This window comes from Mytilus edulis, chromosome 13 (assembly GCF_963676685.1).
Source record: "Mytilus edulis chromosome 13, xbMytEdul2.2, whole genome shotgun sequence".
Taxonomy (NCBI): Eukaryota; Metazoa; Mollusca; class Bivalvia; order Mytilida; family Mytilidae; genus Mytilus; species Mytilus edulis.
The window spans coordinates 61,857,105-61,870,716 of NC_092356.1; the positions used below are offsets into that span (position 1 = coordinate 61,857,105).

The 13,612-nt window shown below is 31.5% G+C and overlaps 2 protein-coding genes across 2 annotated transcripts in view; both read right to left on the minus strand.

The window, feature by feature from the left end:
* Positions 1–958: 958 nt before the first annotated feature.
* LOC139500456 (nucleolar complex protein 2 homolog) lies at positions 959–7,688 on the minus strand. The gene is made up of 5 exons (XM_071289194.1): positions 7,683–7,688; positions 6,138–6,251; positions 5,507–5,652; positions 3,915–3,977; positions 959–1,227 (listed from the first exon to the last, which is right to left on the minus strand). The coding sequence occupies exons 1-5, from the start codon at positions 7,686–7,688 to the stop codon at positions 975–977; spliced, it is 582 nt and encodes a 193-aa protein (XP_071145295.1). The 3' UTR covers positions 959–974.
* A 4,760-nt stretch (positions 7,689–12,448) lies between these two features.
* LOC139502149 (nucleolar complex protein 2 homolog) overlaps positions 12,449–13,612 on the minus strand; it is a 171,548-nt gene continuing 170,384 nt past the window's right edge. The window contains exon 19 of the mRNA XM_071291526.1: positions 12,449–12,702. Within this exon, the coding sequence (XP_071147627.1) occupies positions 12,462–12,702 (241 nt within the window). The 3' untranslated portion in view covers positions 12,449–12,461. The remainder of the gene's footprint in view (positions 12,703–13,612) is intronic.

The window sequence follows — 13,612 nt, forward strand, 5'->3', positions numbered from 1 at the left end:
TATTAATACCTTTGCCATGCCCGGTCTATGTATGTGTAAGATATTTTTCAGTTATGTTTGGATTCGAAGAGTTCATCCATTTTTAACTGAATTTGGAAGTGTGTTCTCGTGTTGTGCTGTTAAATCAATGTATAAGGTAAGAAGGCTTCTTCTTTAAAGTGTTTAAGCCCAACATATTCTAATGTGCTTTTTTAATATATGATCACGTAGTTTAGTGATTGTCGTTGATTCATGCCTGTCATATTTGTTTTCCGTAAATTGTTATGCTATAAATTAGGCCGTTTTCTTATTGGAATTGTTTCATATTTTTCATGTTCAAGTCCTTTTATAACTGACTATATGGTACATGTTTTCTCAGCTGTAAATTTGCATATTATTGCTCAAATCTACTTCATTTAAACTTTGGAGGATAGTTGTTATATAGTGTGTACCACAACCTCTTTTTTTATACAAAACACAAACTTAACATTTTAAACTATGCAAACGATTTTAAGTCAATGAACCATCATGATGGGGTAAGTTCCTATAATCTCCATGGAAATTAGACTTGCCAATGCTTATAAAACTGCATACCAAATATAAATATGTAACATTAATGGTTGATCTTAAACTGATATAATCAATAACTTTTACATGTAAACTATGTAATCAAATATGATATGACTGAGGGGGAGGAGCCAAAAAATCTCCATGGAAATAAAATATGCCAATGCTAATACATCCTAAATATGATTGACTTACCATTATCTTATTCATGAAATTGACCTTATCGCAACTTATTAAGAAAAGTTTCAAAGTTGATAGATAATTACGAAGGCCCTCCGCCGAATAATCGGCATGAAAATTAGATGTCATTGACCAAAAGAAGCAGCTAATTCTCTGATTACACTAATTATGGTGTTAACCATGAGGGTTTCCTCTTTATTTATTTTGAACCAATTACATTACTCATGACACATTATTATGTTGAAGTTTTAATCAGAATCTGACATAGTGAACTCTTTAACAATGTCCTCTTTATCATCAACATCATCTGACATCTCTTCGTCTTCACTGTTGTCATCCTCAACTTCATCTTCATCATAAATATCATCGTCATCATCAATATCATCGTCATCATCGTCATCATCTCTATCATCGTCCTGATCATCATCATTTTCACTTTTATCCTCCTCATCTTCACTAGCAGACTTTGCAAGTTGATCAAGGTCATCACTATCAAAATCACTAATTGTAGAAAATTGCATAAATCGTTAACACAATGAAAACTAAAACAAGTGTTAATTTTTAGCTCACCTGGCCCGAAGGGCCAAGTGAGCTTTTCCCATCACTTTGCGTCCGTCGTCCGTCGTCTGTCGTCGTCGTCCGTCGTCGTTAACTTTTACAAAAATCTTCTCCTCTGAAACTACTGGGACAAATTAAACCAAACTTGGCCACAATCATCATTGGGGTATCTAGTTTAAAAAATGTGTGGCGTGACCCGGCCAACAAACCAAGATGGCGGCATGGCTAAAAATAGAACATGGGGGTAAAATGCAGTTTTTGGCTTATAACTCAAAAACCAAAGCATTAAGAGCAAATCTGACAGGAAGTAAAATTGTTGATCAGGTCACGATCTATCTGCCCTGAAATTTTCAGATGAATCGGATAATCGGTTGGTAGGTTGCTGCCCCTGAATTGGTAATTTTGAGGAAATTTTGCTGTTTTTTTTGTTATATTATTATAGATAGAGATAAACTGTAAACAGCAATAATGTACAGCAAAGTAAGAACTAAAAATAAGTCACTATGACCAAAATAGTCGATTGACCCCCTAAGGAGTTATTGCCCTTCATAGTAAATTTTTAACAATTTTCTTAAATTTTGAAGATTTTCAATAACATTTTCCACAGAAAGTACTGTTATAAATAGAGATAATTGTAAGCAGCAAGAATGTTTAGTAAAGTAAGATGTACAAACTCATCACCATCACCAAAACACAATTTTGTCATAAATCCATCTGTGTCCATTGTTTAATATTCACATAAACCAAGGTGAGCGACACAGGCTCTTTAGAGCCTCTAGTTTTAATACAATTTCAAAACTTCCATATCATCCTCAAAATGCTCAAATAGAAGACTTACAAGTAAATAAACTCATCATAGATACCAGGACTAAATTTAGTATATACGCCAGACGCGTGTTTCGTCTACAAAAGACTCATCAGTAACAGAGCACAATGGCAAAATTCCAAAACCATTTAATCATTACTGAGTGGTACATTAATTATAATTTATAAAATGATAACTAGAACAAGTATTAGTTTTCTAATACATTTCCTGAACTTCCATATTATCCTTATAATGTTCAAATGGAACACTTAAAAAGGCACAAGGTAAAATTCCAAAATGATTTTATAGTTACTGAGGGGTACAGATTATTGTTCTTTTTAAAATAAAGTGATGCAGATACAAACTAATACCAATGATTATTGTCTACCATAAACACAGTTGATCAGGGAAAATTAACATTACGAAATTGTAAAATCAAGAAACAGTCAGGCATAACTGTTAGTATTGGACTCAAAATTAAAGATCAAAGATGTTTATACAACAACATACTAAATCTATCTGGTTTCTTAGATGTAATTTTTCTTTGACTTTGCCAATATTTGACTTAAAACATTTGTATTAATTTTTTTTGTAAATAAGGCATTATTTATATATTGATTTGTTATTCTTATTTACCAAAATATAAATTGTAAACTTTTATTTAATTGTGTTAAAGTCATAAGAAACAAGTGACCGGTGAAAAATAATGTTCTTCCAATTCTTGAACCAATTCATACAAACATCATAAACTTAGTCTTCTGTTCAAGAATGTTTCATTTTGTCGCATAAATTTCGTATAATTGTCAATTTTTTTTCAATCAGTCAGACGTGTTGTTGTGAAATATGGCAGGTAATTAAAGTTCGTGTTTTGAAGCCGAAGTTTAACGATTGTCACCTGTTTGTCAACAATCAACAAAAAATCAACAAAAAAGCATGGAAATTGAGCACGTGTTTAACATGTAAATTCAGATAATAGTTTATTTTAAGGACATCCATGCGTATTGCAATCACCGGATTTTTACGAGACGGGTCACACTGAGGTCACTTAACATACGGAAAATATGTCGGGGAAATTGCTTCTTGGTAAGAAAGCAATTAAAATAAAGTAAACTTCTTCTAAATATGAATAAATTAAAGAATTTTCTTCAAAAAAAGGTATATGTACATATGCTTTATAATGAAAACTATCCATTGAGTTATAAAAAAACATATGCGTTATTTTTTTTTAATTTGAGATTTCTTATGACTTTAACTGTCCTCAAGTGTTACAATTGCCTACCAGAATGTTTAATTAATACACACTCGCCTTGTCCCTTGGTCTGAGTACAAACAGATTTTATTGGTTTTTTTATTTATCCAAATAATTAGTGAGTATGCCCATACATGTAATAACTTGCATTTCGAAACAAATTATCTTATCGCCAATGTTGTTCATTCTTCTAAATCACAACACCAGAGATATGATAACATTGCAACAAATGTTATTAATAAACAAATAAGCTTTATATTAAGTCAAAATTGGTTCAAAATAAGAAGACACAATATAAATTCTTTATAGCCTTTGACTGTGAACATTAAGAGTTTAGGAGAAGTGCTATTCAATAAAGTACATTTGTGAATTGTAAAATGTATTTCGAAATGCCTCCAAACATGATAGAATTTTGTGCTTAACAAATGATACACCAGTATGCTACATTGATCTGTAAAGGTTTACTCTGAGTATCGGTGAAATTTGATTATGCTAGAAGCCTAACAATATTTTCTGCTTTTTAATATTAAATGTGTGCCATAATTTGTAAACTAACTTATAATAAATTATTCTCACCTGTAATTCTCATCGGAATTGTCTTCCTTTGCCTTTGCTGGTCTTTCACCTTTTGGTAGGAACCTTCAAGGATAAAAGAATTTTGTTTTATATACATGTATATATATCTTTGGATCAAATTAAAATATGATTTTTTCACTTATCATTCTGTATTATTCGTTTTTGCTTTATTGAGCATTTTATCACTTTTATTTGTAAGAAAGGGAAAAACATTTATCCAAACCCACAGAACATAAATTGCAATGCATTAGAAGGTAGACACTAATAATTAACAAGAATGTGTAAATAGTACACGGTTGTCTCACTCGCTCTATTATATTCTATGTTCAGTGGACCTGACATTTGGGCCAAAACTCTAATTCGGCATAAAAAATTAAAAAGATTATATCATAGGAAACATGCCGTCCGGTCTAAGTTACAAGTTGATTGGACTTCAACTTCATCAACAACTATATTGCCAAAATATTTAACCTGAAGCTGGACAGACGAATAGACTTACAAACGGATGAATGAAGGAGGGACGCACAGACCAGAAAATCATAAGGCCAATAAATTGGCCAATAAATGGAAACTATGATTATAAACACTCTTTAAAACCAAGTGCTCCGCAGGGTGCAGCTTTATACGACCCCAGTGGTTGAACCCTGAACAGTTAGGGCAAATTTGGTCACAATATTCAAGCTTGGTTCTGTCTGAATTTGGATTGTGATCAAATTTTTGAAATAATATAGGTTTTTGTCACAAAATTAATGTGGTCAAAGATCTAACAAATCTATTGCACAATACTGTGCAATTGAAGATTTCTTCTTGAAACTTTTCAGAATTCGAAATTTGAAGCCCTTCAAAAAATGGTAAACAACCCCCCCCCCCTCCCCCTCAACTTTTTGAAACCCCCTTGGAGTAATAACCCTTAAACTAAATCCCATGCTTTCCATTGCAGTATTGAACCTTGTAGTACAATGTTAGAGAGATCCATACACTTAAACACAGGTTATTGTCATGATTGTTTGGAAACTAGGAACATGCTTCTTTTTGGCCCTTTTTTTGGCCCCTAATTCCTACATATCTTGGGCAATTAACCCAGAACTTAATCCCTGCCTCCCCTTTGTTATATGGTACATTGTGGTACAATTTTAGAGAGATCCATACAATTACACATAAGTTATTGTCTTGAAACTAGAAAAATGCTTGTTTTGACCCCTTTTGGGCCCTTAATTCCTAAACATTGGCCCCATAACCCCTAAAATGAATCCAAACCTTTTACTTGTGGTTTTAAACATTGTGGTATGATTTCAGAGCAATTGAAATACTTCTACACAATTTATTATCCTGAAACTAGTAAAATGCTTGTTTTGGGCCCCTTTTTGGCTCCTAATTCCTAATCGGTTGTGACCATCATCCCCAAAATCAATCCCAACCTTCCTCTTGTGGTATTGAACCTTCTGAAAAAATTTCATGAAGATCTATTCACTTAAACTAAAGTTATTATCCCGAAACCAATGTGTCTTCGGACGACGACGACGCAGACGACGACATCATACCATTATACGATCCCAAAATTTTTTTGAGGTCATATAAAAATCTGTATTAACCTGGTTGTATCATCATCTGACTCATCACTGTCTGATTCAAACAAGGCAGATAACTCTTCCTTTTCTGCAGCTGTGGCCGTCTGAAGTACTTTGGGTCCTTTTGGTCTTTCAATAATCGGTATATTTGCCTCAGCCTTAGAGAGTCCCTAAAATATAAAAGCGTATTGTTTATTTGGAATCATTACAATTGCTGTTTTGATTATGATAGATGTATGATGCAGGGAAAACATGCAGAAAAGAACAAAGTCAGTTTTATTTTATATCTTTATCAGATAAACCAATTTGATGGTAGATTATAATTTCAGCAATTCGTTTAATACAAGTTGATATTTGAGATAATGATATATCAGGAATTGTAGTATTAGAAACTTCTGGAGTGTTCTATAATTAATGCATATCATTACCACTTTCATCATAAAAAGTTCTGATATTTATTTGAATATATATTAAACTGTTAAAAGCGTAAAAACAAAACGTTCTGTTTAATACAAGGACTGTAGTCCAAATTTACAAATTAAAAAAAGACCCTGTTAATTGTAATATGAAGGAACATTATGAGGTGAACAAAACTAGTGTCCTATTTTGATTAACCTGCATCTGGATTCTTAACAAATTCTTATCATTAACAGACCTGTTCTTTAGCAGCAATCTGGTACTGCAATTCTCTGTCTCTTAGCTTCCTCCATGTGGTGAAGTATTTACCTAATGGGGTACCAATATTCTTACACTGTTGTTCCCATGCTGTCTGTAAAAGAGTAGAATTATAAGTGTTTAATTTATTTCATTTAGTTTGTATACATCTACTACAACAAGATGTTCACAAGTATAAATACCTTCAACAACAACACCATTTACAGCAAGTATAAACATATCAACAACAACAAGATCTTCATCATTAATGCATAAATGAACAATGACTATAGCTCCACCAAGTATAAATACATGATCAACAAGATCATCTCCAAGCACAACATTAGTAAGATCTTCTCTTAGTATAAATACATCAACAAAAAGATCATCACAAAATGCAAATTTATATACATCAACAACAACAAGATCTTCAGAAATACCAATGAATCAAACGCAACAAGGATATATTATTCCCTAAATAAAATGCTTTTAACTTTGGATAGACACCTATATTTCGTTGTTTTAAACATATTTGTAAGCAATATATAAAACATATATAAACCGGATGCTCCACAGGGTGCAGCTTTATACGACCACAGAGGTCGAACACTGAACGGTTGGGGCTAGTTTGGACACAACATTCAAACTGGATACAGCTCTGAATTTGGATTGTGATTAAATAGTTGACACAGCATAGGTTCCTGACACAGAATGAATGTGGTCTAATGAACTTAAAATGTTTTTTTTTTTTGCTTTTGAGCAATTCACTATGCTGTTGAATATTAATCCTTTGATATTTGAAGAAATTTTCTTTTTCATTTTTGAAATCTGAAATAAGAAAAATTAAACCCCACTAATTTGTTTTCACCTTCCCCTTTCCCTTATTCCAAAAATGATCTCAATTCAAATTTCTAATGGAGTTTTCAACAATAACTACTCACTTAAATACATCATAAAATATAAAATGTCATACAGTCATGATTTAAGTTGATTTGACTACTATTCTGGACAAAGAAAGATAACTCCAATGCAACATTTTATATTGGCAAATTTCCAATGAAGTTCATTAAACTATAGTTTTTGGCAAATTTCTCAATGTGGACCAATTTGATAACCGATCCTAAACATCAAAAATCTAAATACATGGTTAGATTCAGCATATTGAAAAACCCCATATATTGAATTTTTGTTGAAATCAAACAAAGTTGAATTTTGGACCCCGATTTGACCAACTTGAAAACTCGGCCCATAATAAAAAAAACTAAGTACATATTTAGATTCAGCATATCAAAGAACCCCAAGAATTCAATTTTTGTTAAAATCAAACTCAGTTTAATTTTGAACCTTAATGTAGACCAATTTGAAAACGGGACCAAAAATTAAGAATCTAAATAGACGGTTAGATTCAGTATATCAAAGAACCCCAATAGTTCAATTTTTGATGAAATGAAACAAAGTTTTATTTTGGACCCTTTTTCAATTTTTGCAGTCGTATAAAAACAACACATAAACATTTAATGAGTCCGAAGCATTTTTCTGGATTAACCTTCATGTGGAAGCCTCAAAGCCAAATATTTGAAAGCCAAAGATGCATAAAACCGAAACATTTTAAGAGCTATTCAATAAAAAAAATTACCTAAAATAATAGCCAAATCCTTGACCTTCTAAGGCCAACTCTGCTTAATGGAGTTGAAACCTGATGGAGTTTCTTTAATAATGAATACAAAATTTTTAAACAGGCAAATTTAGAGAGGTTCTTTGTTATTCATGGCAGTTCAAAACTGCTGATTTCTGATCTCATGGTACCCTCTGGAACTGATACCATATAGCAGGTTATTTTCGCGGGTGTAAAATTTCGTTGAATAAGGTATACGAAATATTTTGGCAGTTATTATTTTTGCGGAATTAAAACTTTTATCAATACCTTTGCATGTACGTTTATAATTTGGCGATTTTGTTCTACCCGCAAAAATAATTTAAAAATTTACACCCCTCAAAAATAACCCACTATACAGTAGTCCACCTGAAGAGGTATTAATCCAGTGATGTAACAAAGTGTATAAATGTAATGCCTCACAAGTGCTTTTCTGGATTAACCTTCATCAGGAACACTTAATTCTCTTTTTGAAAAGTACAGTGGTGTGAACAACAAATGAATGAACTGTTAAAAGAAGCATATTCTAGTTTCTAATTCGTTGAACTTTCTTAGCAAGAAATATTGGAAAGTTGAAACCAGGTAGAAATAAGAATAAATATTGCCAATAAAATGCCTGAACCACCTGAATAATATTTGGTCTGTTGCCTCTTTATTTTGGTATCTGGTCTGTTGATTATAGATACGGTTCTCAAATTTATGGACTACTTTGAGTGTAAATCATACTAGTCTTTTTATTTCAAAACCCATCCCTGATTTAACCCTGTTCTAATCTAATCACAAAACTACTTCAGGTTGTTTAAACAACAAAGGATGTGCATACAGAGTTCACGAAAAATGAGATAGGACATAAATATTTAAATTGATTTTTTGGAAATCGATTAAACAACTTTTGACAAAACCACCTATTTTGACAGACAGACGCTTGAACATATCATAGTCACATATTAATTACCTGTATCAGAATAAGACACAATATGTTTATAAACGAACAACACACTTCTGATAGATTAATAGCTCATCACAATCAATTTCTATTGTAGTAATAATCTAATATATTTCATATCTGCGATTTCGACAGGTTGAAGGAAAGTGTTGGAAAAAGGGGGGATTTAAGTAAAAATACTAATTGGGAACATTCAGTTTCGATGCAAATTATAATCATGGTGTTTCTACAACATTCACTTGCACCTTTTATGAATCAAGTATATGATTGTTTATCTTTAAAGAGATGTATATATAACAGTCAGGTGTAATGATAAAGATAGGTTCAATTTAAATTTGTGGTATAAATCAACCCTTCAAATTGGGAAATACATCCTCACATTAGAAAAATAAACAACAAAGGCAGTAAAAGAGAACAAAAACTGGTCAGAAATGTCTAAATGACCCTTACTATGCTGACTAATGCTATAATTGTTAATTTCTATGTCATTTGGGTTTCTTTGGAGATTTGTCTCATTTTCAATCGTACCAAATTTTTATAATTTTTATGATTTAAAACGACATAGCGACCTTGACCAATTATAAAACCTTGAACATATCTTTAAAAGATTGAATATTATCCGATCAATTAATTACCTTCTTACTACAGGTATAACTATGTCTTTCTATATTCTGATTTCACGCTTTTGTAGCTCTTTTGTCCATAATTCAAATTAAGTGACAGATATTAAATGTCTGTGTATAGAGACTTTCTATGCTAGAAAACGTAGTATAGAAAGTCAAGCTGTGCACTACCATGACTTTCTAAACGTAAATATATCATGTGCTGAAATAAAATCAACATACATTTAAATACATATGGCTGCATAAAAGACCGTAATGGTAAAATACCATGGAAAAAAGCCGTAATGGTTGGTACAAAAAGCAAATAATCGAGTAATTTTGGTTTTACAGTCATACTGATTTAGAGTATAATTATTGTACTCTGTCAGAATCACACCAATCAAAATACTGTGTTTATTGTTTCATTGACGGATCTGGGAAACCCGGAAATATTGCTTCCTTTTCAAATTGTTATAGATATCACAGGCGGACGGACATGATGCATCATCACAAAATTTTCGACAATTTTATTTTTTATGAATTCATTATAGCAAACCGATTATTTCTCTTAATGATGAGTATTCTTCAACAACGAAAAATGTTGCCCTCAGTATTGAGGTGTTTTTCAATTTTATCATCACCTCTTATCTTGTTCTCGCAATTTCCTTAACCGATGCATGATGAATGTTTACGAAAACGAAAAAAAAAACCCGCAACTTCAACCCAGACTTTTGTTCATTAGACCGTCCATATTCAGGATCTTGTTAAGATTATGTTCTATAGCTAATTAAAGTTTTCCTTATTTACAGAACATCAATAGTTGCATTCCTGTAATCTGAGATATATAATAAAATGTACGGTAATCATATTCGAACTTAGAATGATCTGAAACTTAGCATATGATATAGAAACATATTTATTGTCGAACTAGATGTAGTTACTTATATTCCTTGGTTGCTTTCTCAATAACATATGCAGCGAGATCTTCATTTGTAATACTCAAATTTGTATTCTCTTTTTTTCTGCTGCTTAAGATATTCACTTTTTCAGGTAGTCATCCTGTCATATCTAAAGTAAACAAACACCAGATCAAAATATGTTTACCCGTTCATTGTGTATCACTGATATTTTTTGTGTGGAAAGAGAGTATTTGGTATCAGTTAATACAAAAACCCAACAACAATACAATACATCTATTGTTTGTGTTTCGAAATTTATCATAATTTTCTACGAGTGTTAAATTGTTTATTGAGCATGCTAAATTCTGTTGCTTACATTATCTGGTTCCACAGCTTTATTTGTATATTTTTTTTCTATTTAAGAATTATTTTGGTTGATCTTTATTATATATGGATCAGATATGGTTTGTCCATTTAAAGACTGGCTAGAACAGATAAACTGTTGACCACTAAGATCAGATCTGTCTCTCTGTTTTGTAATTTTGTTAAATACTGCAAATGTTGAAGTCAAAATGGCAGTATTTTAACATGAAATAGAAAGGCAAGGATACCAAAGAAGCATTCAAACTCATAAGTCAATCACAAATCGCACCAAAACTTGTAGCGATTTCAGATGGCCTGAAAGAGAAAGCAAATCCTACTTCAGCTCAGGCTCCCGTCGTGTTGGTTATTTAAGTATAAACCAGGTGATATCTCTAATGAGTAAACGTTGTGTAACTGGTAAGTTATCAAGTCAGGTAATTTGCATTCACAAATTACTTAAAACCTTTACCAAATTCTTCCATAGATACAAAGATTTGGTTGGCAAAATTAGCTACAAAATTGGCTATACCTGTAGACAACCTATATCAAACGGAATAGCACAGTCTTTTTTTATGATTGTGTTGCTTCAGAGCCCGGAAATATAGATACAATCCAGGAAAACTTATCAATCCTTTAAAAGGACCTACTGTGAAAGATTTCTAATTCAACTATATAAATTATTTCTTTGAATTTTGTCTTTATTGGTATAAATATCAATTGTGTTATCAGTAAATTAAATTCATACTAAATATTGTTTTACATACATATTTATATCTTCTGTACAGAACAAACTGTACTACAATCAGTCGATACCTGTGTTTTGGCAAAAGGAAATGCTTTTCTCTGACATCCATTGGATGTGTACTGATTGATATTCTAGTCTTATACTTTTGTTATGGGTTTCAAACTAGTTGTCAGTAACTCCTAGTAGTCTCACATCTGTTAATTGATTCTATGTTGTAATGAGCCTTGGTACGACTGGTCTTTGTTTTTGTTTTTGTTAGATGTTTTTATGGCTTATATTGAACTGAAAAGTTAAGGCCTTCCAACTGAGGTTTTGATAGTGTATGCTCATGCTGTACTGTTACACTACTGTATAATATAAGGAGGAGTGAGTCTTAGTGCCTTCAAACGTGTTTAGCCCCACCATACTTCAATAAGCTAGTTCAGTGGTTGTTTTTAGTTCATATCGGTCATATTTGTTTTCAGTAAATTGTTTTTATAAATTAGGCCATTTTCTCGATTGAATTGTTTCAAATTAGTCATGTACGGGGCCTCTTATAACCGATTATATGGTATAATTTTTTTCATAGATGAATGCTGTACAGTTGCCTAGTATTGCTTACGTCTACTTTGTTTAAACTTTGGTGGATAGTTGTAATATTATTCATACCACAACTCCTTATTTTTATACAAACCCAAACTTTGAAACTATGCAAAAAGTATTATACAACTGCATACCAAATATCATTGAGTTTTATCTTAAACTGATATAATCAACCACTTTTATATGTGCACTATGTAATCCAATAATAAGATAGACCATGACTAAGGAGGAGGAGCCAAAAAAATCTCCATGGAAAGTAAATTATCAATGCTAATATATACCAAATATGATTGACTTGCCACTTATATTTCCCTGAAACTGACCAAATCACAACCTAATAATAAAAAGTTTTGTCGTCTATAGATCATTACTAAGGCAGAGGGGTCTAATAATCTTCATTAGATGAATTAGATGTCATTGATCCAAAGAAGCAGATCATTCTAATATTACACTAATTATGGTGTAACCATGAGGGTTTCCTTTATATTTGTTTAATTCATAACATTATACACAAAACACTATTCTGTTGAAGTTTTAATCAGAATCTGACATAGTGAACTCTTTAACAATGTCCTCTTTATCATCGACATCATCTGACATGTCTTCATCTTCACTGTTTTCATCCTCATCATCATCTTCATCTTCATCATCAACATCATCGTCATCATCATTTTGATCTTCATCATCATCCTGATTTTCATCGTTGTAACTTTCATCCTCCTCAACTTCACTAGCAGACTTTGCAAGTTGGTCAAGGTCATCACTATCAAAATCACTAAATCAAACAAATTGGATAATCATAATAAAATAATATCTATAACAATTTTTTTTCATTTTTTACATTTTCCAAACTTCCATATCGTCCTTATAATGCTTACATTAAACACTTACATGTAACAGAGTACAATATGGTAAAATTCAAAATATATTTTATCATTACTAAGGGGTACAGATTAATTTTCATGAATAAAATAATAACTAGAACAAGTATTGGTTTTTTATTACATTTCCTAAACTTCCATATTATCCTTATAATGCTCAAATGGAACACTTAAAAAATGCACAAGGCAAAATTCCACAGTTATTCAACCATTACAAAGAGGCACAGGTTGTTGTTCTTCTTAAAATGAAGGGATGCAGATGCAAACTGATACCAATGATTATTGTCTACCATAAACACAGTTGATCAGGAAAAATTAACATTACGAAATTGTAAAATCAAACGTCACTCAGGCATAATGCATACTTATGAACTCAAAATTAAAGAGCAAAGATGTTAATGCAACAACATACTAAATCTATCGGGTTTCTTAGTTTTACTTTTTCTTCGACTTTGCTCAATATTTGGCTTAAAACATTTGTATTAAATTTATTTTTATATAAGGCATTGCTTATATATCGATTTGTTATTCAAATTTACATAAATATAAGTTGTTATCATTTATTAAATGGTGTTAACTGTCCGCACTTGTTACAATTGCCTACGGTAATGTTTAAGTATTGATAATATGTCTTGCACATTGGTCCTAGTACAAACATATATCGTTGGCTTTGATTTTGTTAATGCAAATAATTAGGTGAGTATGACAATAATAATAACAAGTATTTCGAGGCAATTAGTTTATCTCAAATGTTGTTTATTCTTCAAAATCACTATAGTAGAGATATGATAACAAACTTTATTA

Coding starts and splice junctions, on each gene's coding strand:
- LOC139500456 (XM_071289194.1), bottom strand. Junction 5,653..6,137: donor AGATTGCTGCTAAAGAACAG/GTCTGTTAATGA, acceptor TTTATATTTTAG/GGACTCTCTAAGGCTGAGGC. Junction 3,978..5,506: donor TCAGATGATGATACAACCAG/GTTAATACAGAT, acceptor TTATCCTTGAAG/GTTCCTACCAAAAGGTGAAA.